The following is a 27575-nucleotide window of genomic DNA, read 5'->3' on the forward strand; positions in this document are numbered from 1 at the left end:
AACATCACATACAATAAGAAAACTCCCATTAACCAGACACTTCTGTTTGTCACATATGGCCTCAAACTGGCAGCCACATGGAATAGAATTACAGCCTATCAGGGAAGAAAGTCATCCTTGACAAATCTTTCTGCAGCAGTCAGTCTCATGGATTTCAACCAAAACCTCAGGTTTTCAAACTGATTAAAAGGAAAAAAAAAAAAAAAATAAAACCAAAAGCAGCAAAGCATTGGACACAGCCAATCTTGTCAGAATCAGAAATGCAAAAGGTACCAACCTGCCCCCAGAAGGTCTACAAGAAATGTTCTAATTCCTCGACCACCAAAGTTTACATCTACACACCCAGCGTGTGATACACATCACGCAGTGTACCAGAGGTCCTTGTGGAGTATCTGGGGGTGAAACTCACCAACCACCTCGGATTAGAATGAATTTTCAAATAACAAAAGCACAGTTATCATTTAACCTTGCAAAACAGTAATTCCCTCTCACATCTCAGTCCCAAACCTCAAGGAAAATTAACAAAATATTTAGGTTTAAATATTATTATAATACTATTTAGTATTAATTGTACAGAATAGGGACATTGGTTTTGTGCTCACTGCAGCTGTCTCAGCATCCCATGTCCCTGCTGATTTGCCCCTGTTCTGCAAATGCTTCCTCTTTGTCTTAATCTGTCACCTCTGCTTCTACTGAAAACTCTCTGGTACCATCAATTCTCCCCAAAATGGGCTAATTAATTAACATAATTACAGACTGCTTTTTCTTTTGTTTGGTTACTTCAAAATGACCTGCAAAACTTCACTTGTTTTAAGCATAGTCCCATTCTGAGGGAGGAGCCAATTCAGGGACGGGGTGAGGAATGAGTAGCCCTTGGAAGGGTGAACCAGTCCTAGTTCCATTTTGTTGCTGGGACAAATGTATCAACAGCCTGGGAGTAATGGCTTCCAGTGATATCTGCATCAGACTCGCTGAAAAGCTTGCGTACTGGAAAACTTGACCACATTTTACATCGGTTGGTCTCGTAACACATATTACCTGCCCTTATAAACCTTTCCTCTTTTACAAACTTAACTATCTGAGCTACAACACAATTGCTATAAAAAAAGCAAAAGAGCAAAGTAGTACATTGCACAGGCATCAGAAAATAAATAGCGGGCTCTGTCAGGGGCAGGTGTTGGGGGAAGGGAACAGGAACCTCCAGCTGAGCAGCTGCCTGCTGATACTCTACTCCTACCTTGTTCAGGGAAACAAGCTGATGTATGTTTTGAAATATTTGACCCCCCACACACTCCATTACCTACTGAAAGTCATACAAAAGCCCCCAGCTGTTAGATAGCGTACACTGCTTTACACTGAGACATAAAAAAGATAGCCATGAAACTTAGCCAGCCCGCTAAGACGGCCCAGTCCCTTCCCAGAAGTGCTGTCCCAGACGTACTGACAGCCTTGAAGATGAGCTCTGCTGACAAAAGCTTTCATACTTCACCGTCTGCCCCTATTTCTGCTGCTCTGCCACGTCGCGAAGGCCAGACTGAATCTGAATTTATCTGAATGCTGCCCATCTTCTCTCCTGTACCTGCCGTGCTCCCTTCCAAACTTCGTGGTCATCTTAAGTTTTCTGACAACCACCTATGCTTTGACCTGTGATACAGGCTGGAAAAATTTACGTGAGAGACAAGGGAAAAAAAGTATCGATTAGGGGTTTCTTTGACAACCACCGCCTCACTTGAAATGGAAAGCTAAAGATACTGCTCTCCAGAGCACCACCAGGAAAGGCCACGTCGTGAGCAGGGTGACAGCTGGAATTCCTGTAGCAGTTCTATTTTGAAAATGTGTCTGATGGGAATGCCCCCGCTGCTGCCAGCACGGGCTGCTGCTGCCGAGCTTGCACGTGAAAACCAAGAAAATGCAAAATAGGATTTCAGAAAGGCAGAAATTTCTTTCGATGATTTTCTGCTTCCAAGCACTGTAGACAGATGCTATTTTATTTTACTTGCTTCACTTACATTTGTTGTCATGAAACACTTCTGTTCGGGTACAATCATCAGAATCAGGTCTCTACCGTGTAATGGGCCCTACAAACACAAGTGAGAGAGTCCCTGTTGCGCAAAGTCGACTCTTTAAATAAAAGAAATTTGAGAGAAGTGACAGAGTATTTAAACCAAATAAGCATTACTCTCTTTCCTCACATAAACAGTAGCGTCTTTCATTTGTCCTGCGTTGTTGTTACTCATTGTTTCCATCTTGCTGAAGAACTGGGGGAGGGATCTTTGCATAGAGAGACAAATATGAAACAAATGTGTGTACATATGTGCATACATATATACACACACACCTCTATATCTGAATTAAAAAAACGGCAAGTGGGTGGAAAATGAAAGTATCACTAGTAAAGTGAAGGTTACGGGTAACGACAGGAGAAGATAACAGAGAGGAGCAGAACTCCAAAGGCGTTCAAAGTGAAATCAAGAAGCTTAAATTTTGTATGTTGAAATAAGAGACAAACATCAGGAAAATGCCCAGTGACAGGCAAGGAAACACGCTGCAGAAACTACACACCATGAGGACTGTGCAAGGGCTCCATTAAGTCAATGGAGGCTTGAAGGTAAAGTTCAATGGCAGAGTTCTGCCTGGGCTCATAATCCTCAGTGCTGAAAACATTCATCCAGTTTCCCACATTCCTATTGCTTGCTGCTGTCTCTTGCTTTGCATCGGCTCTGTTGCTCGCTGAACCACACCATCAGGATACCCGACTCACTAAAAAGGCAGAAAATTAACCCAGTGACAAGAGGCAGAGAGCTTTCTGTCAGGCTGGACCCAGGGTCTGGCAGGTGGCAGAATGGGGCAAGGGAGGAGAAGGAAATAGGGTGGGATCAGAGAGGAGAAAAACTTTCCCATTTTGGGTGCTGAACAGATGTAAGACTAGTTTAGCAGTCATACCTAACTCCACCTTGAAGGAAGGAAGGTTACAGGAATTAAGTCAGGATGCTCAGATAAGGATTTTGGTAGGTTTGGCACAAAGCAGAGGAGGAAACTTGTAAATATTCATAAAATTAATTAACGCACAATTGGTGTACACCTTCAAGAGGGACAGAAAACTTAAAGATCAGTCCTAGCTTTTAGACTCCCGTCACCAAGTTGAGAGCAGTGATATTAACAACAGCAGCTCAGTTTTGACTCTCAAATTTCAATAGCAGTAAGAGATTAAGAAAAGAAGCTAGAAGGACACCTCGGGGTAACTGATAAAAAGATGATTAGTGAAAGCCATGATTAGTACAGGGAAAAGAAGGATGGTTACAAGGCAGTCAGCGACTGGTCCTTCCGACTTCTTTTGCACTGACCGTAACTTCAGCACCTCAGTTGGAAACCAGAGGAGGACTGGGTCATGAAACGGCAATGGACACAACTCCAACAATATGTCCATGGGTTGCAGCATAAATATACAGCTGTGGGCTTTTTTTTTTTTTTTAAACATGAACCTTGTGTATATCAATTGAAGGTATTCCTACATCCGTAGATAATCTGGAGCAAAGAAAGAGTGCACCTGGTTATTTGTATACTACTTCTCCTGAAACCTAAAACCAGTAGCATGCATCAAAATTATTAGCTATTTCACAGTTGATTATTCAGAGCAGGTTGTGAAGATGCTGAAATCCATAAAGCAGCACAGCCTGCAACATCACCTTTCTAGCATTTTGTCTGTTATTCCCAGGTAATACTGAGTGTGCAATATTGCACAGCCCTTGGATTTAAACAGAAGGTGCCAGCTCCCAAGCATATCTTCCAGCTGCAGACTGTCCTCTGCAGCAGTCCGAGTTCCAAAAATGACTAACTATCAAAAAAGCTCAAAAAAAGCTATAACCTGCATACAGCAACGGGTATACCACAGCTTTTGGTTACCCACATACAGCAGTGCAGCAGACTTGAAAAAAAAAATGACAATATGATACAAGTTATGTGAAAATAAATGATCTGGCTGACAACTCTGCTTACCTTCAAATTAACCACGAATCTTTAAATTTGAATATTTTCAATAATTCTTTGCAGGGCATCAAGATCACCAGATCAGTTGAACTGCAAGCTTCCAAGCTCTGCTGAGGAATTCCACATTATCCCAGGTAGCATGACTGCAGTGGGAGTGGGTGAATTATGGCACCTTCCACTTTCCATCTGCATTTGATACAAGATCATTTTAACAACTGAGGCTTTGCAATGATGCATAAGCAGAGTGACGCTAGCAGAAAGAATTCAATTACAAAATATTTTTGAGTAACTGCTGAATCTGTACTCCCTAACTGCAGACAGGCTTTATGGTTTGTTTGTTTATTTGTTTGAGCAAGTCAAAGAGGTCTGATCTCCCACACGAGGGCTGCCCTGCTATGCTTATCTGCTCTTAAGTTTTTCTTGTCTGTTTACTGTAGTGTTTTCAGGAGTTGTTTTTGTGTTGCTTTGTTTTTTAAACACTGAGAACATCTTGGTTTGTATTTGAATACAGCTCATTTTCCCTTGTACAAAGTCAGACAACACTCACCACCTTTCTCAAAGAATGAAATATCAGACCCTGCTAATCCGAACTGTCTCTGAAGCTTCAGTCCCAGATGCCGTCCGGTGCCAGACTCATGCTGGTGAGGAATGTGTCCTTGCGAGTCAGCAAGCAGGATGCACTTCAGATAGAAACTCACTTGAATCACTTCAGCCTGAAGAAATACCTGGTCTCCCAGTGATAATGCCATTGAGATTTTAGGGGCCTGCTGAGGCAGGTTTGTGGGGGTTTTGGGGAATGCTCAGCTCACATCCTTTTTTTTATTTCATTATTTTTATTATTTTGACTGAGCTTGAACATCCACCTGTTGGCCTGTGTAGCAAAATGAGAAAATAAGGCACAAAAGTAGTGGGTGGGTGGTAAGGAGGAATTAAAGTGAGGGTTCAGTGGACTGAGCAATCTCATTTCTTGGACTTAAATCACTTTTTGTTATGTCAACTTGTCTGGTTTAATTGTAGGAAGAATAACAAAGTTTGTGAGAAAGTAAGAGCTCTGCAGGATACAGGCAGGTCTCATAAGGTGATCATGGCATCTGTTAAATCTCTGGGTATCAAGTCCATGCTCCTCCCCATGTATCTCAAAGAAGGGAAAAAGAAGATGGAGTGGGGTACACATGGCATCTATGACAGGTCGCATTCATTGCTACTCCAAAATCAGGAAAAATAGCAGTCCAAAATTTCTGAAGATGAATGGAAACTATCACATTCGTTCATACTGCTGTTCCCGGAGGATCAGTTCGGAAAAAAGGGTAATTTTTTTCCACTTTTCAAAAATCAGGATTAATTCAAAACCAATCCATGCAGTAATACATTTAGCTGACTTAAAAACTACATCCCCTATCTATTTTTGACAGAAAAAAACCCCAAGCCAGATCTTCTCAAAAGCTAATTTCAGGAATCTATAGATAATTGGCTCAGTACTCACAAACTAAGTATGTGCAAAAGCAAAAAACACAAATGGGAGCTCTACATATGCCAGCGCAGCATTGGCGGGACTAGCCTCAATTTTCACCTTGGCTTTCCGCTGTCACACTGAAGACATTTCACTTTAAGATTAATCAGCTCACCCTACCCATTCACTGCTAATTTTGGCATCTACTTCTGATCAGGTAGAAATTGTTCTCCAACAGGAAAGGGAGAATTAAAAATTTGCTTTCCAGGACAGCAGCTTGGTTTTGCAGAAGTCTGTGCTTCAACTTCCCTAACTTCCACACTGGGTGAAATAACATCACATGTGAGAGTAAGCGTAGAGACGTGCTAGCAGGTAATAACAGTTCAGCGCACACACTCTTCTGAAACCTCCCTTACACATGGCGTAGTTTCTCAAGGTATCAGTTGACACTGTCATGTTATTATCTGCTGCCACCAAGGACACAGGCTCATTGCACGCATTGAAAATAACTTTTAAGTCTTAACAAGTATATATTTGCATTGGCTTTTTGTGGTTTACTTCTTCTGATTTGAATTGCATTTATGGTGCCTAAGCATTTGTGCAGGTCCCCTTGCTGCTAAAGGCAATGCATTACCACTGCACCAGTACGAGCATCATCATTCATGTTACAGAGGTATTTAAAATCCCTAAAGGCTTCACTGAGCAAAGCCCTCTGCATACACGTGCCCATAGGAAAGATACTGCCTTGCTCAAGGTGCCATTTTCAAATGCCCATACAATCTTCATTTCAAAGGTGACAGAGTAAAGCAAAACGTAGCTGTACCCTCACAAAGACAGACAAATCTGGGGAAAGCTGAGATTGCACAACCACATGGTGATCGCGTCACAGGATTCTGGCGGCACTGAATGTTTATTGACCCACTAAAGTGATATTTACTGCATAGTCCCAAGCCTCACTTACAGTGCACTACCCAACCTTTGCAGTAGGTGCAACACTAGCCATTTATTTCTGAAAAGTTTATGAATATTTTACCACAGCATCTCAGTGCTTTTCTTGTCAATAACTCCGAGTGGAGCAGATAGGATTATCCCATTTCACAGCGAATATGCAAAGCAGATGAGAAGACAACTCTCAAAATTGCTGAGAGTATGCTCATTTTTAGATTCCTGACGAGAGATTCTGACTATCTTGCTTGTCAGTGAATGTTGCACTTTGCAGAGCACTTGCATGTCCAAATATACAACCCAGTGCTTTCTCCGAGTACCCAATATCGCTTGTAACACAGGTTTAAATCCGGACATTCAGAAACAGTTTGGTTTTGAGACAGTTGCTCAGGATTATACAATTGCAGTTGCATAATGACAATTACACAGCATATTCAGAAATATTAAAACCAGATCTTCCAACTCAGCTCTTCCCATTGTGAAAACATTAACGATGCTCACTTGATAGATTCTTCCTTCAGCCTGGGCAATGTGCTGTTAGCTGCACTATCAGCCCGCACCTTCCATCAGCCTACAACTGTCTCTGCACTCCAGCACCCTGCTTTCCTCATGGAGATAGCAGCAAAAGCCCTAGCAGGCAGGACAGAAAGCTGAAGGCTGTTGATGCACACACTGCTTTGTGGCAATGATGCAAACAGATCTTTGTAGCTTATTCTGGAAAGCAGGATGGAAGTCTGACCTCAGCAGGCTAAATTTACTTTTGCATCTTCTAAAGTACAAAAACAGATCTCCCAGAATTGTTTTGGCATGAATAAGAGGGTTTTTTTCATGAGTTTTTTTCCCCCCTGAGATGAATATCTCATTTTAAAAATACGAGTAAAGCCAACAAAACAAATCACTGTTATAATATGACAGAAAAAGAAAATGTGGTTCTATGCTATGAGGAACGTGCAAGGCTGCTCTGGGAAAAAAGCTACCAGTTTAAGGAAGATTGCATAGCTTTCTGGAGAGGTCATAACCTTAAGAGTGGTTGCAAAAGTCAGCACTAAGGTGCATCTAATCCAGCATCTTGTCTCCTCAAGCATTACTCCAGATCAGAGCGTAAGAACAGTGCAAGAAGTGTACTTCTGCCAATATTCTCCCTGTCTCCAGCCATTTCCAGGGACTTCTTGGGCTGGATGTGGCCTCTTTGGTATTAGTAGCCCTTAACAGACAGATTTCCATGAACATGCCCAGCCTCCTTCTGAGCCACAGGAACTTTTAGCAGTCACAACGTCCTTTAGGCAGAGTCTAACCACTCAATTACCCATTCTACGAAAATCCACTTCATATTATTATATATTGTTTTTAGCCTTGCTCCTGCTAGCTTCATTTGATGTCCTGTAGTTTTTTCATGAAAAGAGACAGTGAACATAAGCCCTACTCATCATTTCCACACCATTCACAGCTATGACCTTTAGCATATTCTCTTCTGCTCCCACCTCTTCCCTAATTTCCATCATCTAAACTGTCCTTCCCACTCTGGAACCATGGGCAGGTACAATATGATGGCTCTCCAGCACAGCAAAGCTTGGCCAGACAGGTTCTCAAAGTATGGCACGTATCACTTTTTCTTTAACCACCGGTCCTTTAAAGGATAACAGTTTATCCGTACTGCCTTGTCCTAATTGCATTATTCTATTAGCTCAAAGAACAGAGCTTTATCTTGCAGTAACAGGGGCATCAGCAGCCCAAGCTTCACGAAGGATTACTGACTTCAGCCTGTGAGGAACAGGTTACATCTGTCAGCCTGGCATCCTCTTCCTAGACGTCCAACCTCACGACCGAAGTCAATCACAATAAGCTCCCTCTTCTTACAGCATCCTGAGTAATTGATGGCCCACAGCTGCTTCTGGGTCTTGTTCAAACCCTAAACATGCCTGAATTCAGGACAGCAAGGTCTTTTCCTGACAGGATTTGGACCCAGCCTGGTTTCTTCCTTGAAGCGTTCCTCATGGCAAAGCTCCTAGCACAGCAGTCATCTACATAAATGTAAGCATCTACGTGCAACCTGATCACTCAAAATTTCTCTCACAATTGGTAGAGATCCAGTCAATAGAGTCAACAGCATCTCCGGAGTGTTTCTTCTCTGGAAGGAACCAGAAAAGCTCAGAGGAAACCACAAAGTACCTAATCTCTGCTACTGACCATAGAAAAACAGATGAGAGGTTCAGGCTCAAATATTTACACTGTAGACTTCTAACTTAGACGCCTCATAACATCAAAAAAGGATTATAAAAAAAATGCTGTTAAAATAATGGAAATTTTATCCAGATAAAAGGATGTATTAATTCAACAAAGACAAATGTTAACAATTCCTACACATTGTTTCAAAGTTTGTTGTTAAATGAAAAACTGCTTATGATTATCAACTGCCTACTCAGTAAAACAAAACATAAATCATTAAAGCAGATGGCCTTTTCTTTCAGTAGAGACTTAGAAAATAATTGAGTGCTATAAAACAAATGCAGCCCATTTAGAAAGACACAAACAAATGTAATTTTATTGAAGACAAATAATCTAATTTCTTTTTAATCTTGTTCTATTTAATATCTGTAAAGGATAACAAACAAAGCTCCTCAGAGCTCTGTGGATGTTCTCCCCCAGCATCTCAGTCAAAAGAAATTGGAAATAGCAGAGGTCTTCTAGTTCATTGAACTCTGCACTTGCCAAATGCCTCTCTGAGTTGTATTTTTTATTGTTTGTTGCGTTCCAGCTTTAGGTATTCCAAAACGTTGGGATGGTGTTGCATAGATTGTTAGAAATCACAGTATGTAAGGATCTCACATTCAGCTTCCAATTTCTTTTGGTTCACCCAACCATCCCTTATTGTAACTTTTTTATGCCCCAGACTGCCTCCCCACTTGCTTATATACATCCTTCAAACATTTTTTAAATCAAAGCATGTTCCTTGAAACCAGCACAAACTCAAAAAAGGTCACCTACAGCCCTTCAGCTCTTCCATCAAGCTGCTTTGTGCTTAGGTACCAACCTCTCCCACGCTGGCAGCCGAGGGCCAGCACAGCACAGCCACGTGCCGAGGCAGGAGCCCTTCCCAGGCCAGGCTGCTCAAGGGGGGCAATCCTACCAGCCGCGAAGCTGGGGACAGAGCTCTGGCTCACATTAACGTGTCACTGCCCATAGTTCCCGATGAGGATGGGCTCGAGTACCGCTACAGGGTCTTCATCTGCAGCAAGAACTAACATACTGGTTTCCGGGGGGGGGGGGCTGCATGCTGGCAGCTAGTGGTAGAGGCTGAGCCTGATGCACTGTCACCTTCTCCAGCACCAAGGCAGCCACCACGGGGCTTCCTTCTGCAAACGGGAACATCCCGAGAAGTAAAGACACGCAGGAGTTGCCACCATGCCCCAAGCCACCAGTCAGTACCTGGTAGATTTTTCTTATCAAAGCTTTGTGATTTGCCTAATAAGTTTTTGGATTGAAGCCTGTAGGCTAAATTCTCCCATCTACTTATGTGATTCCTTTTGGGAAAACTAATGCATATGAACCTGGCCTGGCAAGTCTAATGGTATTCAATCTGCCACTCAGCTTCGTTCTATTTTCTCTTTAGCTCCTCTCACATAGCTTTTCATTTTCTCATACAATCTTATACATGTTTATTTTATTATGTCTTCCAAGTATAATCACTGGCCTTGGCCCTATGAACTAGATGCAATTTACCCACCAGTAAAGTCATTCCTCATCCGTAAGGCTCCATACGCAGCAGTGAAAAGGAAATTTAATGTTAATTGGGGCATCCTAAAACATAGACTATGCTGTCCCGCCACGTATTCTCAGGCAGCTTCACACAGCCTCAGCAGCCTCGTCTCCTGCTGGGGGACCTGCTGTTATTGTGATCATTTTTGCTGAAAAGGGATGCAGGTGCCATTGAATAGCTGCTAAAGAAAGAAGCCAGAAGGTGAGGCTGCAGCTCCTTAAGATTTTTTAATCTATTTCTAAAACTGCATTAATGCTAGCACAGCCTAGACTCTAGTGAAGATGCATATACATCACTGTCTCTCAGGAGTGCTAAGCGCATGCACGCACAGGTGGCCAGTGCAAGCAAACAAGACGCACAAGAGAATATGCCAATTCAGGGGAATCCATAGCGCAGACACGGGTGTGATTGTAGATGAAACTGTGTATTCGGGTGGAAAGGCTGAGAAGTTCAGTGGGTGAGGGCTGGGAATAAGAGATGAGCAAAGTTTCTTAAGCATCTGAAGAAAGAAAAGAGAGGATGTGTGGCTGGAGAGGGATAGTGCAAGGAGGTGCCAGGTGGCTGGTGCTGTGGGAGGAGAAAGCGGCCACTGCACTCCTGGTCAGCTCACCCACAGAGACTACGAGGAGCCCTGGAATATTTGCTTTGTTACAGCTTCCAACTAATATCGAACAAAGCATTCAACTAGAACAGGCTGTTCTCTTGCCAGTTCCCTGTGCCACCCCGCTCTAAGACTTTGCCAGTTTCGCGTGTATGTTTTTGTTTTAATAATCATATAAGAGGATTTCAGATACTTTTCCCCTGCTGCTTTCCCTTTATTTGGCATTGTGAAAATCTTCTCCGCTTTGTAATTTAGCTCTGCCTAGGGTTTGTATTTTGCACACTGTGATTGAATGAGGGCACTAATCCAACAGTAAGGTTGCCCACAAAAATTTGTTCAAGACCTTGGCCACATGTTATCAAGAAAAAAAAAATAATCTGCTTCTCACAGAGATGGGGATGAACTTTATTAGGCCAACATTTATTGAAAATTAAAATATTGTGCCATATTATTAACCTAAGTCCAATAGTGACAAAAACAGTGATCCTAAAAGTCTGTGCACAGAGGCACTTTACTGCTTTTGATATTCAGACATTCCAGATAGGCAGTGTCTCACCTCTGTGCGTGCCCAGAGCTGCCCCAGTCTCAGCAGGGCTGAACGGCTCAGCGCTGCAGCCTGAGCAGGCTCCATAATATCCTAAAGTCCCTTAAGGGGCTCAGTCTGAAGGGTGTTTTCAGAGCACACAACAAGATTAGGCACCCTATGAAATGCACTGATGGCAGATACTTATAAAATAGAGTCAAAGGAAGCCAGCAACCTTCTCACCTACCCCTTAATAGCCTGGGGGTTAGCCTGTGGGAGCAAGGAAGCCCTCTCCACACCTGCTACTGGAGCCATGCTGCTGGGGACAAAGGAATTCAGGACGCCACCAGAACAGAGGGAAAGCATGCTGCCATTCCTTGGCTGCCTGGGGCAAGTCTTGGCTTCTGCTCCCAGACGCACCTCCATATTCCTCCAGATCCACTGCACTGCCCATCACGGTGCGCACCCAAAAGGGCTTAGTTTCAAATGGCGCACATGTTCCTGGGTTTCAGGGCCAAGGTTTCATGGTGGACTTGGCAGTGTAAGGCTTATGGCTGGACTCAAAGATCTTAAAGGTCTTTTTCAAGATCAGTGATTCTATGACTTCTTCAAGCAGAGCAAAAGACATGGCCTGGGAGCCAAAGCATGCATTTAGGCCTTCCCACTTCTACATGAGTGACCAGCCCACCAAACCAGGATCCCTTCTTGGTTCTCCTTCTGTACTCATGCACCTTAAATTCCCATCAGCACAGCACACTAGCTTCCACAGGATGGGTATAAAGTATTTCTTTCTAAGTTTACTGCATTATGCTGAGGGCATTTTACTGGAAAGTATTTAGCATACTTATAACTTTTCAAAACTACTTTTCAGGGAAGGCAAATGAATACGTGTTGTTTTAACCTTACGCAAAACATGGACTCCAGATTTTGCATCTCATTCACAATAATTGTGAAAAAGTACAAATTCCAAGTAGAAATAAGCTTAAAGAAAAGGGCAATCCAGAGTCAAAACCTGTAGCTAATAATTGTTCTGACAGAATAAATACTGTTACCTAAAAAACCTGGATAACTAACTGACCACAGGCAACTCCAGAACTTCTCAGCAATATCTGAACTTTACTCCAGTTGGACTATGCTCTTGAATGTTTTGAAGAAACAGAGATAGGAGTTTTTTATTTGAAAAACATGTATCTTGACTAAATGAATGTTATAGTTAATTAATTTCAAAAGTTATAACTCTTATTTTCTACTTCAGATCTCAAGGATTAGTGTTCTGTGAACTCAGATATTATCAAGCAGCATTTGCTCTCCTGAGCAAAAACAAAACAAAAAAAGTTTGCAAAATATATAGTTGATGTTCTACCTGAAAGTTGAATGATTAGGCCTCAACTTTACACACAAAAGGCTTGCAATGCCACCAAAGAGGCACATTGCCCAACCACACTCTGTTCAACTTCCCCTTCATACAAGCAGGAATCCTGTAGCTCACTTGATTTTGTGTAGCTATCGGTAAATACACTTTACCATGCCAACATTCAAGGTGCTGAAAGACAGTTCAGCTAGTGTGCCGAAAATCAAGATGAATCTATGAAAACAAGTATCCTGTAACATAAATGGTTAAAATCTTTAAATTTTCTCACCACAAGATTGTCTTACGTATTCCAATCACATTACTAGATCCAGACATCTAAAAAGTTTTTCTTAATATTTGCTTCTGCCACAAAAATAGGAAAAACCCCAAACCCATACAGACATGAAAGAAAAAGCAAAGAGCCCACAGGAGGCTCAAAAGAATAAGGAGGCATTAAGCAGTGCAGCACCAGCCTCCTAATGACACAGATTTATCATATGTATTTTCTACTGACCCATCTTCCTCCCCCACAACAATTAATTGTAGCCAGTTTCAAATGGTAGGACAGGTATAGATCCCCTGGCTTCGTTCCTGATCTGCTCCTCTGCTTTGGGGCTTCACCCATTCTCTCCTGCCCACTCGGGACTCACATACAGCACTGCTAACCCATTTCAAGAAGCCTGGAAAGAAAGTTTGGTATCTGCACCTGGAACTTTCATTGCTTTCACGATTTCTAGCTTCTTCCTCAAATCAAATTTAGATTCCACATTTCACTCGCATGCAGCATCCACAGCTGAGGAGACCTTTATTTTCAACAAGGCTTTAAAAACTTATACCACCAGATACTCCTCACAAAACTCAAAGTAAGGTTTTGGGTGAGGAAGCCGCTGACAGGAACTCAGAAGATATTAAGAGAGCAGTAAATTATGGGGAATCAAACATGAAGTTTCTCACTTGTTACCTGTCACCTGTGCTTACAAACTGCCCAGATGAAGAATTGTAGGTTTTCTCCCACCCTGGACAAAATTGATGCACTGCACATTGAAACACAGAAAGTATTTCTGTACTGTCAGCTCTGTATCTGTCCACTGCTTTTTCATACACCCTTAAACCCCCAAACTGCCTTTCCCCACCTTTCCAGAGCCCTTCCACTGCAACAGTGATTTGGCTGCGAACAGCTTTACACCCATTTTCTTTCTCAGTTCTTCTCTCTCCCTCTTTGTCTTGCCAAGAAGATGATCAATACCTTTCAAATGCTGCAGTGCTCCCCAAGCCCGCTCTTCCCACAAGGATGACTGTTGTCTCCATCCAGAAGGATTCTAACAGAAAAGTGAGGTACATTTTTCTGCAAGATGTGCTAACCTTGCTCAGACAAGACAGCTGGCTGAGATGCAAAGCACCTTCCCCTTCTTACCCTCACACCCAAATTTGCTAAAAGGTTGCAGCTGTCTCAGCAGAAATTCATCCCAGCAGGGTCCTAACTTTCTATCCCACCCCCAAAACCCTAAGAGCACAGCACCAGCTGGACCCTCTCTTACCAGCCCCCAAGCATGTGCTTACAAGTTTCATTCTGTTTATGACCTGTGTCCTCTAAGCTTTCCTAGATGCTAAATAAAGCATCTGCTGAATACCGACTCCACAGTGGAGGGTATTTCCTCTCTTAAAATATATCGCTAAGAAGAGATGGCTCCTGCTGTGGGAAACTGGCTTTGGGACCTGCTGAATCCCAGCAACCAGGAGCAGGAGCTGGTGAGGGCTGGGAGAGCTGTGCCAGGCTGGGAACGGCTCCCTCGCCTCGCGCAGCTGCCTCAGCCAGCACAAGGCTGCGCTGGGGCCTCGGCTGCAAGAACATCTCAGCCACCCAAAACACCTTCGTACTAACAAAGGCAAAGCAATACATTTTCACTTCTTTGCATTTGTCTCCCCAGTATTTGGCCTTTCCAGTGGAACGTGTTGTCAGCTGCTCTCCCCACAGTCACTTGGGCTGCGGAGTCAGCAGGGGTTCTGCCATAACAATACATTTTAAGGAAAGCACCCACGTTTCCCCATAGCCACTATTAAATCGAGAGTCCTGCTGCTGCAGACAGCAAGAGAATCACCCTGTACTAGTGGCCCCAGGAAAGATGAGAAGAGCCTGCTGACAGTAACTGCCTTAAGCAGGTCTGATAGGTTTCTGCCACCTTCCCCAAATTTTCCAAATCAGCCAATGACCCTGTTGAGTAAAGAGATTAGTAATCCCATTGCGTGAAACCAAAACAGTGGAAGGATCTCTCCCTTCCACACTGCAACTTCTCCTACACTTAGTGATTTTGGAGCAGTTGTTATTGAACATAATTAGTCTAAAATATCTGAAAATATTTGTAGCCTTCAGCAGAGGATGAATACAAAGACATCCCATCACATTTGCTTCCTCCATCACTGCAGGTGATGGCTTGAAAAGGATTTTGCATTTACGTTGTCCATACTCTAATATGTAGTTAACTGAAGGTTTTTACGAGCATTTTACACACACAGAAACAAACAAAATAACCCCCAAAGGATATCTAAGGACAACTAGAAGTTATTTTAAAATATTACTCTCTAGCACATGAAGCACTAATAGATTGTTTGCAGGGCTCTGTAGGAGTGGTATCAAAACTGTAGTCTCCTTGGACAGGTTTAATGGGATTTTTAGTTTTATCAATTGGTGTTAAAACCAGCTACGACCAATGGCAAACTCCTGAAGAAAACCTGGTTTTAGTATCCCAGTGCTCTCATGAGTATGACAATAATAAAATCACATTCTAAGTAAGGCTAGGCCAAACTTCATGTTACAGAAGCAGACACAGGAGCAGAAACTTGTGATGTACCTTCACAAGTGCAGATTTTTTTTTTAAAAAAAAGTAAAAATGTTGTGAGGCACTATGTATGAATGCCATATACAAAACACACTAGCTAAGCAACAAAGCCTAAAAGCAAATGGTAAGACATAAAAGCTTGATGCAGTGAGGTGGTGTGCACAGCAAGAACAGCTCCTGCAAAGAGAAAGAACTTTCTTGTGTCTGAAGCTCAGGCAACTGACCAGTTACAGATGTGGGACAGCACAACGGCCACTTCAGACAGCGGGGAAGGCAATTCTGGAAGACTGAAAGCCCAGAGTCTGCATCAGCAGGATGTGTGAATTAGACATCCCACCGACAAGCCCTCCTGAAGAAACTTCTTGAAGATCTACTTTGCCTAAGTCTGTATTTTATTTTACCAAAGGACTTACAAGCCAACAAAAAAAGGAAAAAACAAAATCTGTGCATAAAGCAGCTATTTCACCCATCATATTTTCACCTTTGTCATTGCATTTCACCATTGTCATGACCTATATAACCTAGTTCCCTGAGCCACCTCAGATAATACGCTATTACGAACTTTATCCCGCGCTTCATGGCATTTTTATACATCCAAGTTTATGATCTTCGTCCCTATATTAGAACCAAGTCCACGCAGATGACACCCTCCCTCGCCACCCACAACTCCCCCCGCCGCAGCGCTGCCAGCTCGCTCCCAGCACCTCCTCCCTGCCAGCCGGGCAGGGCAGCAGCGCTGCCTTCCCCGACCCACCAGCTGGCAAAGCAAGGCCTGTCCGGACACGTAGCCCTTACGCTCACAGGAGCTGCACCAGGAAGGGAAGGAGCAGATATTCCAGCTCTGCCTGTCAAGTCTGTATTTCAAAGGTTGTGCCTGGGTGTGGGAAAGAACAAAGAGGGTCTGTCAGTCCACATGCAAACCCCACACTCCTCAGCCCCGACCGCCAGGCTGCTGCTCAGGACCTGAATACACGTCCCCACTTGCCCCTTCCCACCAAGTAAACGTCTCAGTGACATAAGCTCAATTTCTCTTCCATCCTATCTGTCAAACTATACAGACGTCTTAAAATACACATTGTAAAAAATTAAACGCCCAGTGCTCTGAAAGATGGAGGTCATCCAAAACAGGCAATGCTACTGCCTTGAGGGAAGAGGGCTGAGGAGCAGCTCGCGTAATTTCTCAATGACTTTACTCAAAAATGGATGACAGGTATTAATTTGTGGGGTCTTCTCAATGGATAGAGGTTTCTTAAGGCTACAGTCTACTTTCACACAGATGGAAGGTTTCCTTAGCCCAAAACAAGACTACTGCTGTTCTCAACAGGAATATTATACCTTCCCAAATCTTTCACCGATGGGCACATCTCTGATTCACAGCCATGACTCAGATTTTAGGCAGCGCATGCTTAGTGGGTGTACATCTATTCCCTTCAGTTTGTGGCTACAGTAAGGCTGAGATATACCATTACCAGTACACTAGAACATGTGGCAGCAGACACCCATTTGGGGGAAGGGAGAAAGAATTTCACCTGAAATCGCTGAGATGAGGCTACGGGTGAGATTCACATGACTCATTTTCATGGCTTAAGACAACAGTCAGGCAGAATATACGCGCAAATCCAAAAAGGTATTTCTCAAAGCCCAATTTCCAAGCATTTCTGAGTCCCCAGATGGTGAAGTGATCCCTAAACATAAATACTCACATACTTGTTCATTACCGCTAACTAGACTACTAGTTATCACTTCAGTCTGTTATGGACATCAACAAACACAGCGAGTGAAGTACGCATACAGAGTTCTGGCCACTGCTGCTCTCCGGCAATGAGCAGCAGATGGCTCATCTTTAGTGTAGCAACTCACTGACTGGAACCCACACCCACAGCCCAGTTCCCACAGGTAGACCTCCATGAATATGTTACAGATCCCTTGTCCCAATTATTTTTCAGTGCCTTGAATACTGCAATCAAAAATACACAAAAAGCCTTGGGAAGCAGGTAAGAGTTCATTCTTCCTGACTTCATTTACCTTTGAGCCAATTTAAGTTTGTACACATCCAAGAGAGGGAAGAGGCCTTGCTTGCCTTGTTGGTTAAGACTGGGGCAGTCTCCTGGTCCAGGAAAGAATGAAAACAGACTCAAAACGGCCACGTCTCTGGTTTCTTGAACGCCCATAGCATCAGTGCTTATGCCCTCTCTTTGTGACAGAAAAAAAGCCTGAAAAGAACATGTGATGTGCTAGATCCTGTGTACACAGACACACTAGATCAACTTCTGAAGCGTAAGAGTCAGTAGACCGTTCATACCCTTCCACTGATAATTTCCTCTTCATTAGTTCTAGGCAGCACCTTGCTCCACATATCTCACCACTCTGAAGGAGCCAAATGCCTGACACTGCTTAAAACAAATCCCTTAACACATTCTGAACTGGCTTCAAATATACAGATGACGACCTAACAACCTGAGTTTCAGATATATTTTTTTATTCTCTCAAGCTCAAGTTTTGACGACCATGAATTCTATTAAGCTGGTGGCTGGAAAGAAGAAAGGAAAATGGACCCATGCATAACACATTTTATGAAACTGAACTGAAACTGTTCAGCATAATGTGAAAAAATTACCCTAGAAGTATTCAGGGTTTTTACCATATATACCCAGTCAGTTCTGGATGATACAGTCAACACTGAAACACAGGGAACAGCAATCTGCCAATTTTCAAAGCTGTCCTCAAACCACTCCTCTTTACAAGCTGTTGGCAACTACACTGCTGCTGTTCACAGCTGCTGGAAAAAGGTCGGTTGACACACATCAGAACCACCAGCTTCCACCAAAAGGTGATAATTACAGAGCTTGCCAGTCAACGATTATGCTACAAACAAGGGCTCTCTCAGATGAAAACACACCTAACAACCTCCTTATGCATCCACAGCTCCTGTAAACACCAACATATCAAACATTTGGTTGGATAAGAGTCCATCCAAAGAAAGCATCGATGCCTTGGCTATTGGGAAGTGTTCCATACATCCTACTTCACTTTCTGTAGTCCCAAAATACATGATTTTCTGTTCCTGGTATGTAACACTACCTCAGAGGAGGTTAGGAGAGCAGAGTATGATTTATCTCAGTAAAAGAGTGGAAGGACACACTAAGCTAGTATAGTGCTCCTCAGTATAAAATACCAGATGAGATTTCTGGCTAGTCCAGCAGCTCTAGAAAGAGTTCATATACAGCAAGTTCACCAGCGGTTCAAGTGTAAAGTTTTTATTTGATATTGTAATAGACTAGTAATGCACACCCGCATCACTTTCCTCAGCTGAGCAGGAGGGGCTTACTATGGTGTCAATGCAAGCTGTTCATTACTCCAGTCAAAGCAACCAAACAAAGTGAGCATTTCAGTTTTGCTTACATCAAAATCGATACCTTTCAGTCACAAGGGTCATAAAGAGGGTGTAGAAATAAATGTTGGCAGTAATTCCCTAAACTACTAGAACTGTTTTAGAAGTGACTAACAATACTTTTTGACTTGCTTCATACAACTTAGGCTTAGGGTCCTTCACTTCTCAGATACATATGTAAGACTGGACTTACCGAGGAGATTAAGGGGGCTTTCAAGTCTTGCGCTGCATTCTCATGGGGCAGTTGATGGAAGCAGCACCAACACATGGCTATGTCAAATGCACTGCTTCCTTGAAGACTCTAGCACACTTCTGCCTCAAACACGTGACAAGTAATCATCAATACTGAACTAAATAGTATTCTTGTTAATTAACATCAGCATGTTTAAACTATTTAAAGATAAGGAATACAAAAATACAACTTCAGTACTTCTAAAAGGAAGACCAACTGGCCAGCTTCCTCATCCACCTCTCCTTTTGCTGGCTGTTGTCTTCTTCCCTTATTGATGCAATTGTGAATTCCACAGAATGGAGACAGTAAGAAGTGCACATCCAAGCTACACATACCTAGTTACTTTTACAGTCATGTTTGTTCGTCATCCCTCTTTAAAACCTCACACACTTGTGTTCAGCAAAGTCTTGTATTTTTTTAAAATTATAATACCCAAACAATGTTTCAATCCTTCCTCTTCTTTTGCCTGACAACTTGCAAAAACTCCGTTTTGTTATCAGGTAGGAAGTGCAGTACAACTTACCATAAGCAAGTAAGAATAACTTCAGATTTGTAATAAGAGAAAATAAGTGCAAGTGCAAGAATAACTGCTTCTGGAGAACATGTTTTCATAGATTCCAATATGTTAGATTAATTAACGCTAGGTACTTACGATACTTGTAAAGCATGGACAATCCTAATATATTTTCTCTAGGGTAAAAGAATTTACTCTGCTCAAGAATCAATACTATGTTGCAAAACTTGCTTTTAAAATTAACTTTTTTTAGGGACAAGAAATAGCTTTCTAAGCATAGCTGAAAGACGACAGCTTATAAAATACATTTCTCCTTTGACCAGTTTCTGTACTCGGCTCCTTATTTGGAAAAAGGATGTACTGATTGAAAGGTTTCTTAAAAAGTGATGATGCTCTCTGCTTTCTCATGTTATGGTGACTTAAGTACCTTTCAAAGCTACAGCAGTGAAAGTATGAACACATTGAAATACAGGTACACATTTTTCTTTTTTAGACGATGACAATCGATCTGAAGACAAATCAAAGCATCATAGAAACATTTTCTGTTAGCATAAGAATTATCAATAACAATACTAGAGGTAAAATGCATTTTGATATTAGAAATGTATGAAATTTATCAAATCGTTATGTTTTCAGACTCAGCTGTATGGCTCCCAGTAAACTAGCAAGTCATACATGTCAATAGACTTCTAACAAATAATAAAAATCTGTACAACTATACCAGTTTCTTCTAGTGGAAAACTTAAAAATGCATGGCATTTTTGGATGGCTTCTCTTTCTATAATTTGCCCCTCTTGTTAATGCCCATTAGCACTTTGTATTGTAATGACACTTGCCAGATGTGAGTTGCCAGGCTGCAGCACTACACTAAGTTGTGTCACTGTGTGCCTGCAATGACCTCAGTGACCTAACCCAGCTACAGAGCGCTGAATCTCTGCACTGCTTTTTTCCTTAGAGGAGAAGCGCAAGTTATAAAGTAGAATTCAAAATGTTTCCCAGCTATAGCCATGTTTCCCAAGAGGCACTGAAAAGACAGAATTTGGAAAGACATTGTCTGGGGATGCCAACTGCGCTGAAATACATGAATGTTTTTAACTCACTAAACATGTCTCAACTCAGCAGCGTGCTTATCTAAAAAGCAAAATACTACTTTTGATGGTTTAAGTATGCAAAAATTCAGAGATAAGGTAATGCTAAAATCTTACACGTTTGGGCTGGAGCAGTAAAGTTTTTGTGAAGTGTTTCTGAAAAGACATTTGTTAAGGCTTTTTCAAACTCAGTCTTAAAATTTTGCTACTGCAATCTAAATTTAAATAAAGATTTTTTTAACCCTTTTACGAAGAAGCAAGCTTAAAATCTGTTGATTCATACACAAGTTACAAGATAAACCACATTTCTTCCCAGAAGCTTTGGTGTCACTGCTAGTTTGTTTTCAGGAGAAAGGATCTGATGATTCAACGTTCAGGCAGTATTTTTTCTATTTTTTTCTATTGTGTCACAGAATATTCCCTCTACTCTATTTTTTTTGTCATAAGTAGTAATGAATTACTTTTTATAAAGCACAAAAATGTTTCACACTGAAATAGAAGTCACTCCAGTCAAAATCTATGCTAACATGTCTCTTGTTTACTACACTCAGTGACACTACAAGCACCTTTGCTGTCTCCCAACACGCATACGCAACTCTGAACTACCACTGTAGACAATGATCTTCTGCACCATATTATGATCAGTTAAAAAAACACTTAAGACATTTTTAAAAAATCTAGATCTTAGTGTAGTGGGATAAAACACCATAAACATGGAAATGTTTATTGCCCTTTACATGCCCTCAGGAAAATCCACATAAGAAAAAAATATTACCCACTTCTTGATGCATTTCCTAGTTAACTATAGAAAGTTTACTATATTCTCCAGATAACATGTGAATGCAATGCCACTTAAGAAATAAGAGACAGCAACAATCTGAGAATCTGAGAGAAACCTTTCATACAGTGAAGAACTAGAAAAAGAAAAAGAAAAAAAAAAAACTGAAAAAGCTCTCTCCACAGGGCTTTTTCCTTTAAAATTAATTCTTGATCTGTGGGCTTTTAGTAAGTAATGAATATCATACCACCTAAAAAAAATATTGCAAATAATATATTATCTATATATTTTTTTTTATATGTACGCAAATAAAATTTGGCAAAAATAGAACATTTAAAGTTAATATTTATCCTGTCAACGATAATTGCAGGCATAGCCATAAGGAAGCTCTTTTCTGCAGCAAGCATTCAGTGTGTTCACACTCTTAACGCTCTTAAACTCCAATTACTTCCAGTGGTAGAGTCAGTACCTTTTAAAATTATGCTTTGCTTATGGTGAGAGCGAACAGTCACCATGCCACCCCAATGAACAATGGAGGACACAAAATAGTCCATGGATTTCTTGTCTGGCCTAACTAACTAGAAATCTAATTGGGGCAGATAAAAGCAAAATATGATAAATACAGTTATATGAGCCAGGAGGGAAAACAAGAAAAAAACAGTACGGGCTTATGCAGAAACAAACATAGGTACCTATCCATGTAGTGTTTCTACCCAATGCTTTAGTGAAATAACATTTTTTAATTACAAGTCTGCTATATTCTTTCTCATTAACAGGGTGGTTTCACAAGCCACTGAACTGTATTTTTGATGTTCATGATAACTATTCCTAACTCTTTGTGAACTACACTACTTAAATCCCCTCAAACGCCTGTTTATTTCTCTTGTAACATATTCCTACAGTGAGAGATTAACAGACACAGAGTAGGCCTACAGGCACTAAGAATGCAAATTAGCCTAATCTCAAGAAAACAAAATGTGCACTTAGCCATTAATATTTTTTATAATCACATCAAACATTAACATACCTAGTATTCAGTTTTATATAAATTAGTTCTTTTGTCAGATCTACTTCTGAGGTTATCCAAAACCCAAACATAACATTAATTTTCTCTTCCAGGTCTGAATAATATTTACAGACATTAATGGTATATCCATTTCTACAATCATTCGAGACACATTATATAACTTTATTTTTTTTATTTGACAAGCAGCAGTATCATGTTCGTCTTTTTTTTTTTTACATTTTAATGTAGATACAATTATTAGGTTATCTGTCATATTACAATATTTAGGGTTTTTGTTTTGGGTTTTTTTTGTGGGGTTTTTTGTGTTTTTTTATTTTTATTATTTTTTACTTTGTCTTAAGATACATTAAAAAACATCAACTGCAAACGTGAAAGGGGAGAAAAAAAAAAAGCATGGTACCCAACCAATTTTCCACATTTCAGCAATACTTCACTCATTCTTTTAGTAAAGTTTTAAGAAATGTCATAATGACATGAGCTTGAAATATCTATAGGCATTTTCATTGACGCTCATGACATGGCACTGGTGATGTTGTAAACAGCAGAAAAACAGGGGCTGCCAAGTGACCAATTATGGAGGCCCAGGCCTGCCTCTTCCCACAGGAACACACCAAACAGTGACAGCAATGATCTCCTTACAATCATACCTGCAGGATAGCAACATCATGCTACATAACTGTATTCGTCCGCAGAGGCCTGGCTTCGCTCTATGTACTGTTTGTCTATCAGAACTTCAATACACTTCTTAATCATGCTGATACTTGGGTTAAACCTAGCTCTTGATTGGCTAATTACCTGCAAAAGAAAGACAGGATTTTTGTGTTATTTGTATTTACAACAGTTACAACTGCTATAGAAATATTCACTAAGGGCTTTAAGGTAAATTCAGTACATTTTACTTTTAAAGTCAGGATTAAATAAACCTGGAATACTTCATTTATAATAATCAACAAAGCATCTCTATACATTAGCATTAGGACATGTCAGCTCATTGGTTCAGTTTGCTTGCATATTAACCAGATCTTTTCAGTTCTCTTCCTTGCCTAATTTGCCACAGTACAAATGAAGATAAATATCCAGGTTAAAAACTGACGTATTTTTTCACTACTACCACAGCTCAAGAAAAGTGAAAATTTTGTAAAAAAATATATGTGCCTTTCCATGCTGGCTTTGCTAACTGACTCCTCTTTCTGCGCTAGGTCCCTTTTATTTCTGTATATGTACTTTCATTATTCTGGAATATTTAGTCTATGGACTCCCAAATTTTGCTTGTGTTACAGCAGTCCTACTTGGAAATTAAATGCCTGAAGAATGTGTTCATCTTAGTTTTTGTAATAGTTTATACAATTATGAATGGTTAAAATACACTTGATTATATTTTTCAAAACTATCTCTAAAGTTGAACACAATTTTCTTCCCATCCATTGCCACTTTTGTTATAAGATAGTGAAGACATTTTCATTTAATAAAGATTTGTGAAACCTGTGTTTTCTTCATAGCATTACAAAGACACGTTTAGAAGACATGTAAGCAGTTACCTCACAAATTACCAAAAAAAATCTGACTATGTTACAATAAGACCTTATCCATTCTTGGTTTAAATAAGGTTTGAATATATTAAAATAATATATAATTTAAATACATTAAAAATGAAACCTATCCTCAGAGATTCCACAGCACTAGACAATCAAATTAGCAAGAAAAAAAAATAACTTTCCTTAGTCAGGAAGTTTGCTGAAAAGCACTAGATGAAATGACACTTTTCATTACACAAGACAGCCCACGTAGTAATCATTTTGTAAAGTTACACTACTTCATTGCTGTTGCAGCTGCCAGGATACGAGATGTGAGCTGGATCTGTTCCGATTTGTCTAAGTTCCAGCCCACGTAGTGCTGTGTACCTGGTCCTGGAAGGCACCGGAACTGCTCAGCTGCCTAGAAGGTGTAAGTGGGAGTCCCTCTACCACTGACCTCTTTTCCTATACAATTTGAGACTATCAGGATGAACCTCCCTTTCTTCAGTCACTGAAGATAGACCTATGGTTTGGTGAGTTCCATCTTGCTATGCTGGAACTTTGTAATACATAGAATAAAAAATTATTCATTGTAAAAACAAATCTATATATGCATCGTGGAAGAAACTGTCACTGCAGACAAAACTTTAGCTGTCTCTTAGTAGTTCTCAGTTTTGTACATCCTCTTGTAGAGAAGAGGAGGAAACTATGTAGCAACAGAACATGTATTATCTATTAACTTGGAAAAATTTTCAAACAAAATCTTACTACTAAATGTCACAATATATTTTGCCCATAGTTTCTCATTTGTTCTGTAGAGAAAGCGATTTTTATTTCAGCTGGATTTCCCGTTTTCTTTACAACTTTCTTCATTGGCTGGCTTTGTCCCAGCTCTAGAGCTTGCTGGAGCCCTCTGTGAGCCAACAGAGCTCACCAGGTAGAACTCACCCAGCAAAGCAAACAAAAACTTCAAAGAGTAAGTTTTGTTGGGCTAGCAGCCAAGGGTCTGGTATGTTCCACATCAGTACAAATGAAGAAACTTGGTGCTAACAAGCTAATAGTTCTGCTCCAATTTCACCCTTCAGTCCTACACTCAAAACTGATTGTCATTACCGTACTTCATGTATTTACTTAGGACAGAGAACAAAAGGCAAAAATTTGTATTGGTAAGGTTATTTTGGTTTTGTTTTATCAAAGATAATAGAAATAAGAAGGATGGATAGAAATAGTTGATGGTCAGAACAAAAAAAAATAAATCTGGGAATGACTGCATTGACCTTTCCCCTCCACTAGTCCCACTGACCTCATTCATTTTAAGGGAAAAGCTACCTCGTCCTACAGCAACTGCAGCATGGCGCCAGAAGTAAAACTATCAGGGCATAACTAACACACAATTAACAATTCAGCAAAGACCACATGCTGACATATACAGGTCTACCAAGGGCCTCGAGTATTTTCTTGGACACCTCACCCTAAATGAAACGTGTGGTGGTGCAGTCTGTTTAGAATCAGAGCTAACTGCATTAAGGCTATGAGCCTTTCAATCGTATCTCTAACAACAGTATAATCCTGTCCTTATATTTCAGAAAAAAATATTAATGAGGTGAAAAAATATTATCCATTCACAGTAAACAGACTTTCAAAAGATTCGTTTCAAAAGATTCATTCTTACTCCTCAAGAAGTCTGACTACAAATTTTAAGTGAATATATTATATATAAGTATATATTAATAAGCAATTGATAAATTAAATATGTATAAATTTCTATTTTACATTTATATAGCTTATATATCACATAATAAATTAGATCTATATAGACATCATGATAAAAGTAACAATATCACTATAATTAGTAACAATGTCACAATTAAATAAGAAATAAAAAAACCCTCTTGACAGCAAATCAAATCTTACTACAAAATTAACGGGAAAAAAAGGAAGTTGGACAGACAAGTAGGTAGTTATGCATATTCTGAAAGTTTAACAGAAGTGGTGGTTACTTATTTTTAATAAAGGTCAGTCTTATGAGAAAGCTGAGCATGTTCAACCTAGAACCACCTGGCAGTTCAGCCTTATTCATACAACATGAAGCAAAACAAGTTAGTGAGCTCAGTGCAGACATAACTAGGTAAAATTTCTACTTCGCATGACATTTTCATCTTTGTGTTTATGCATTAACAATACAAAAACCCATCTCCCCACAATTTGCTGTAAAACCTGGCAATAATTTCTGAAGTGACAAAGAGTATATCTGTATCCCAGACTGTAGAGAAGACACCTAACATTTTAAAGAACCAAGTTCATGCCTCAGTAACAGTTTAGTTGAGGCAGAATGGAGATCGGCACAAATTAATTCAGTGTGCAAAAAAAGAAGGAAAAATTAACCTTAGTAGACTTTTGTACTGCTTCCCCTTATTGCTTAAGGTTTCACAATTGCTCATTTAAGGCTACATCAGGTCCCCACACCATATTGCAGCATAGATAGCAATTATTTAGAAGCCCAGCCTACAATTTTAAATTCTCTAATCCATGTAGGATACAAGTGCATTCAAAATTGAGAGTTAAAGACTAAATGATAAAGGATAAGATTTTCAAAAATGTCATATATTTAGTTTAAAACTAGCGTAAGAAAACATTACAGGTAGAGGTGGCTGGTGACAGATAAATGGAGCACCAACTTTACTTAGTTTTTAACTGAATAACAATCAAAATATCCACCTTTCCTGCAAAGCATGAAAAAGCTCCTGATGTTAATAGAGCATACTATTCTGCAAGAGTACTGCAAGACCAAAATGCAGCAGAGGCATGTCAGATAGTGCCCCTTGAGTAAAACAACGGAAGAAGAAACCAGAGAGGATTATTTTTTTCTGAAACATAACAATTTGTAACCTATTCCACCCTTATAAACTGGTCTCAAGCAAATTACACTTTGAAAACTTTTCCTAAGAATTTAAGAGTAGGGAGAAAAAAAGCATTTTCAAAGATGAAACAGGGCTTGCCTACCATTTTCTACTTTTAACTGTAAATTCTTACAGGATTTCATTGTAATTGCATGGAGATGGTTTAAGTAAACAGGAAACCAAATAACCAAAGATTCTGAGAATAACGAGGACTTCTGCTGCCTCATCTTTTAGGTATTTAAAATCAGATTTCTTGAATTAAGCTTGCTTTCAGAATACTTGTGTACAAGCACTATTTCAAAACCCAAAAGCTTTAAGACGTCCTACATTGCAAGTTCTGGGCTTACAAGCTCTGTGTAACTGCTTATTTTTTTTAGGAAGTAAAAATCAGAGTGCCCAGTGTGGTAAACTATTTCCTTCATGACCACAAGACAGAAAGCACACAGCAGATCTCAAAATGACTGAACACCTCTCTACCTCCTCCGCAGAAATCTTTATTCTCTCTCCCACCACTTGCTGTGAGGCTATCCAGCAAGGCTCACGAGACACAAGGATGAATTAGATTGAAGAAGGAATGCCTTGAAAGGCTGAGAAAACTAAAACTGGGAACTGATAGGTAGGAGCAAAGATTAGGTTGGAGTAAGAAATACAATCAGGCAGGCAACTCGCATAGATGGCAA

The 27575-nt window shown here is 40.4% G+C and overlaps 1 protein-coding gene across 4 annotated transcripts in view; it reads right to left on the bottom strand.

Moving 5' to 3' along the window:
• Nucleotides 1-22777: 22777 nt before the first annotated feature.
• CUL2 (cullin 2) overlaps nt 22778-27575 on the bottom strand; it is a 52357-nt gene continuing 47559 nt past the window's right edge. For all 4 annotated transcript variants that reach the window (XM_055805145.1, XM_055805146.1, XM_055805144.1 and 1 more), the window contains one exon: nt 22778-23276. In XM_055805145.1, the coding sequence (XP_055661120.1) occupies nt 23145-23276 (132 nt within the window). In that variant the 3' untranslated portion in view covers nt 22778-23144. The remainder of the gene's footprint in view (nt 23277-27575) is intronic.

This window comes from Falco peregrinus, chromosome 5, assembly GCF_023634155.1.
Source record: "Falco peregrinus isolate bFalPer1 chromosome 5, bFalPer1.pri, whole genome shotgun sequence".
In the NCBI taxonomy this organism is placed as follows: Eukaryota; Metazoa; Chordata; class Aves; order Falconiformes; family Falconidae; genus Falco; species Falco peregrinus.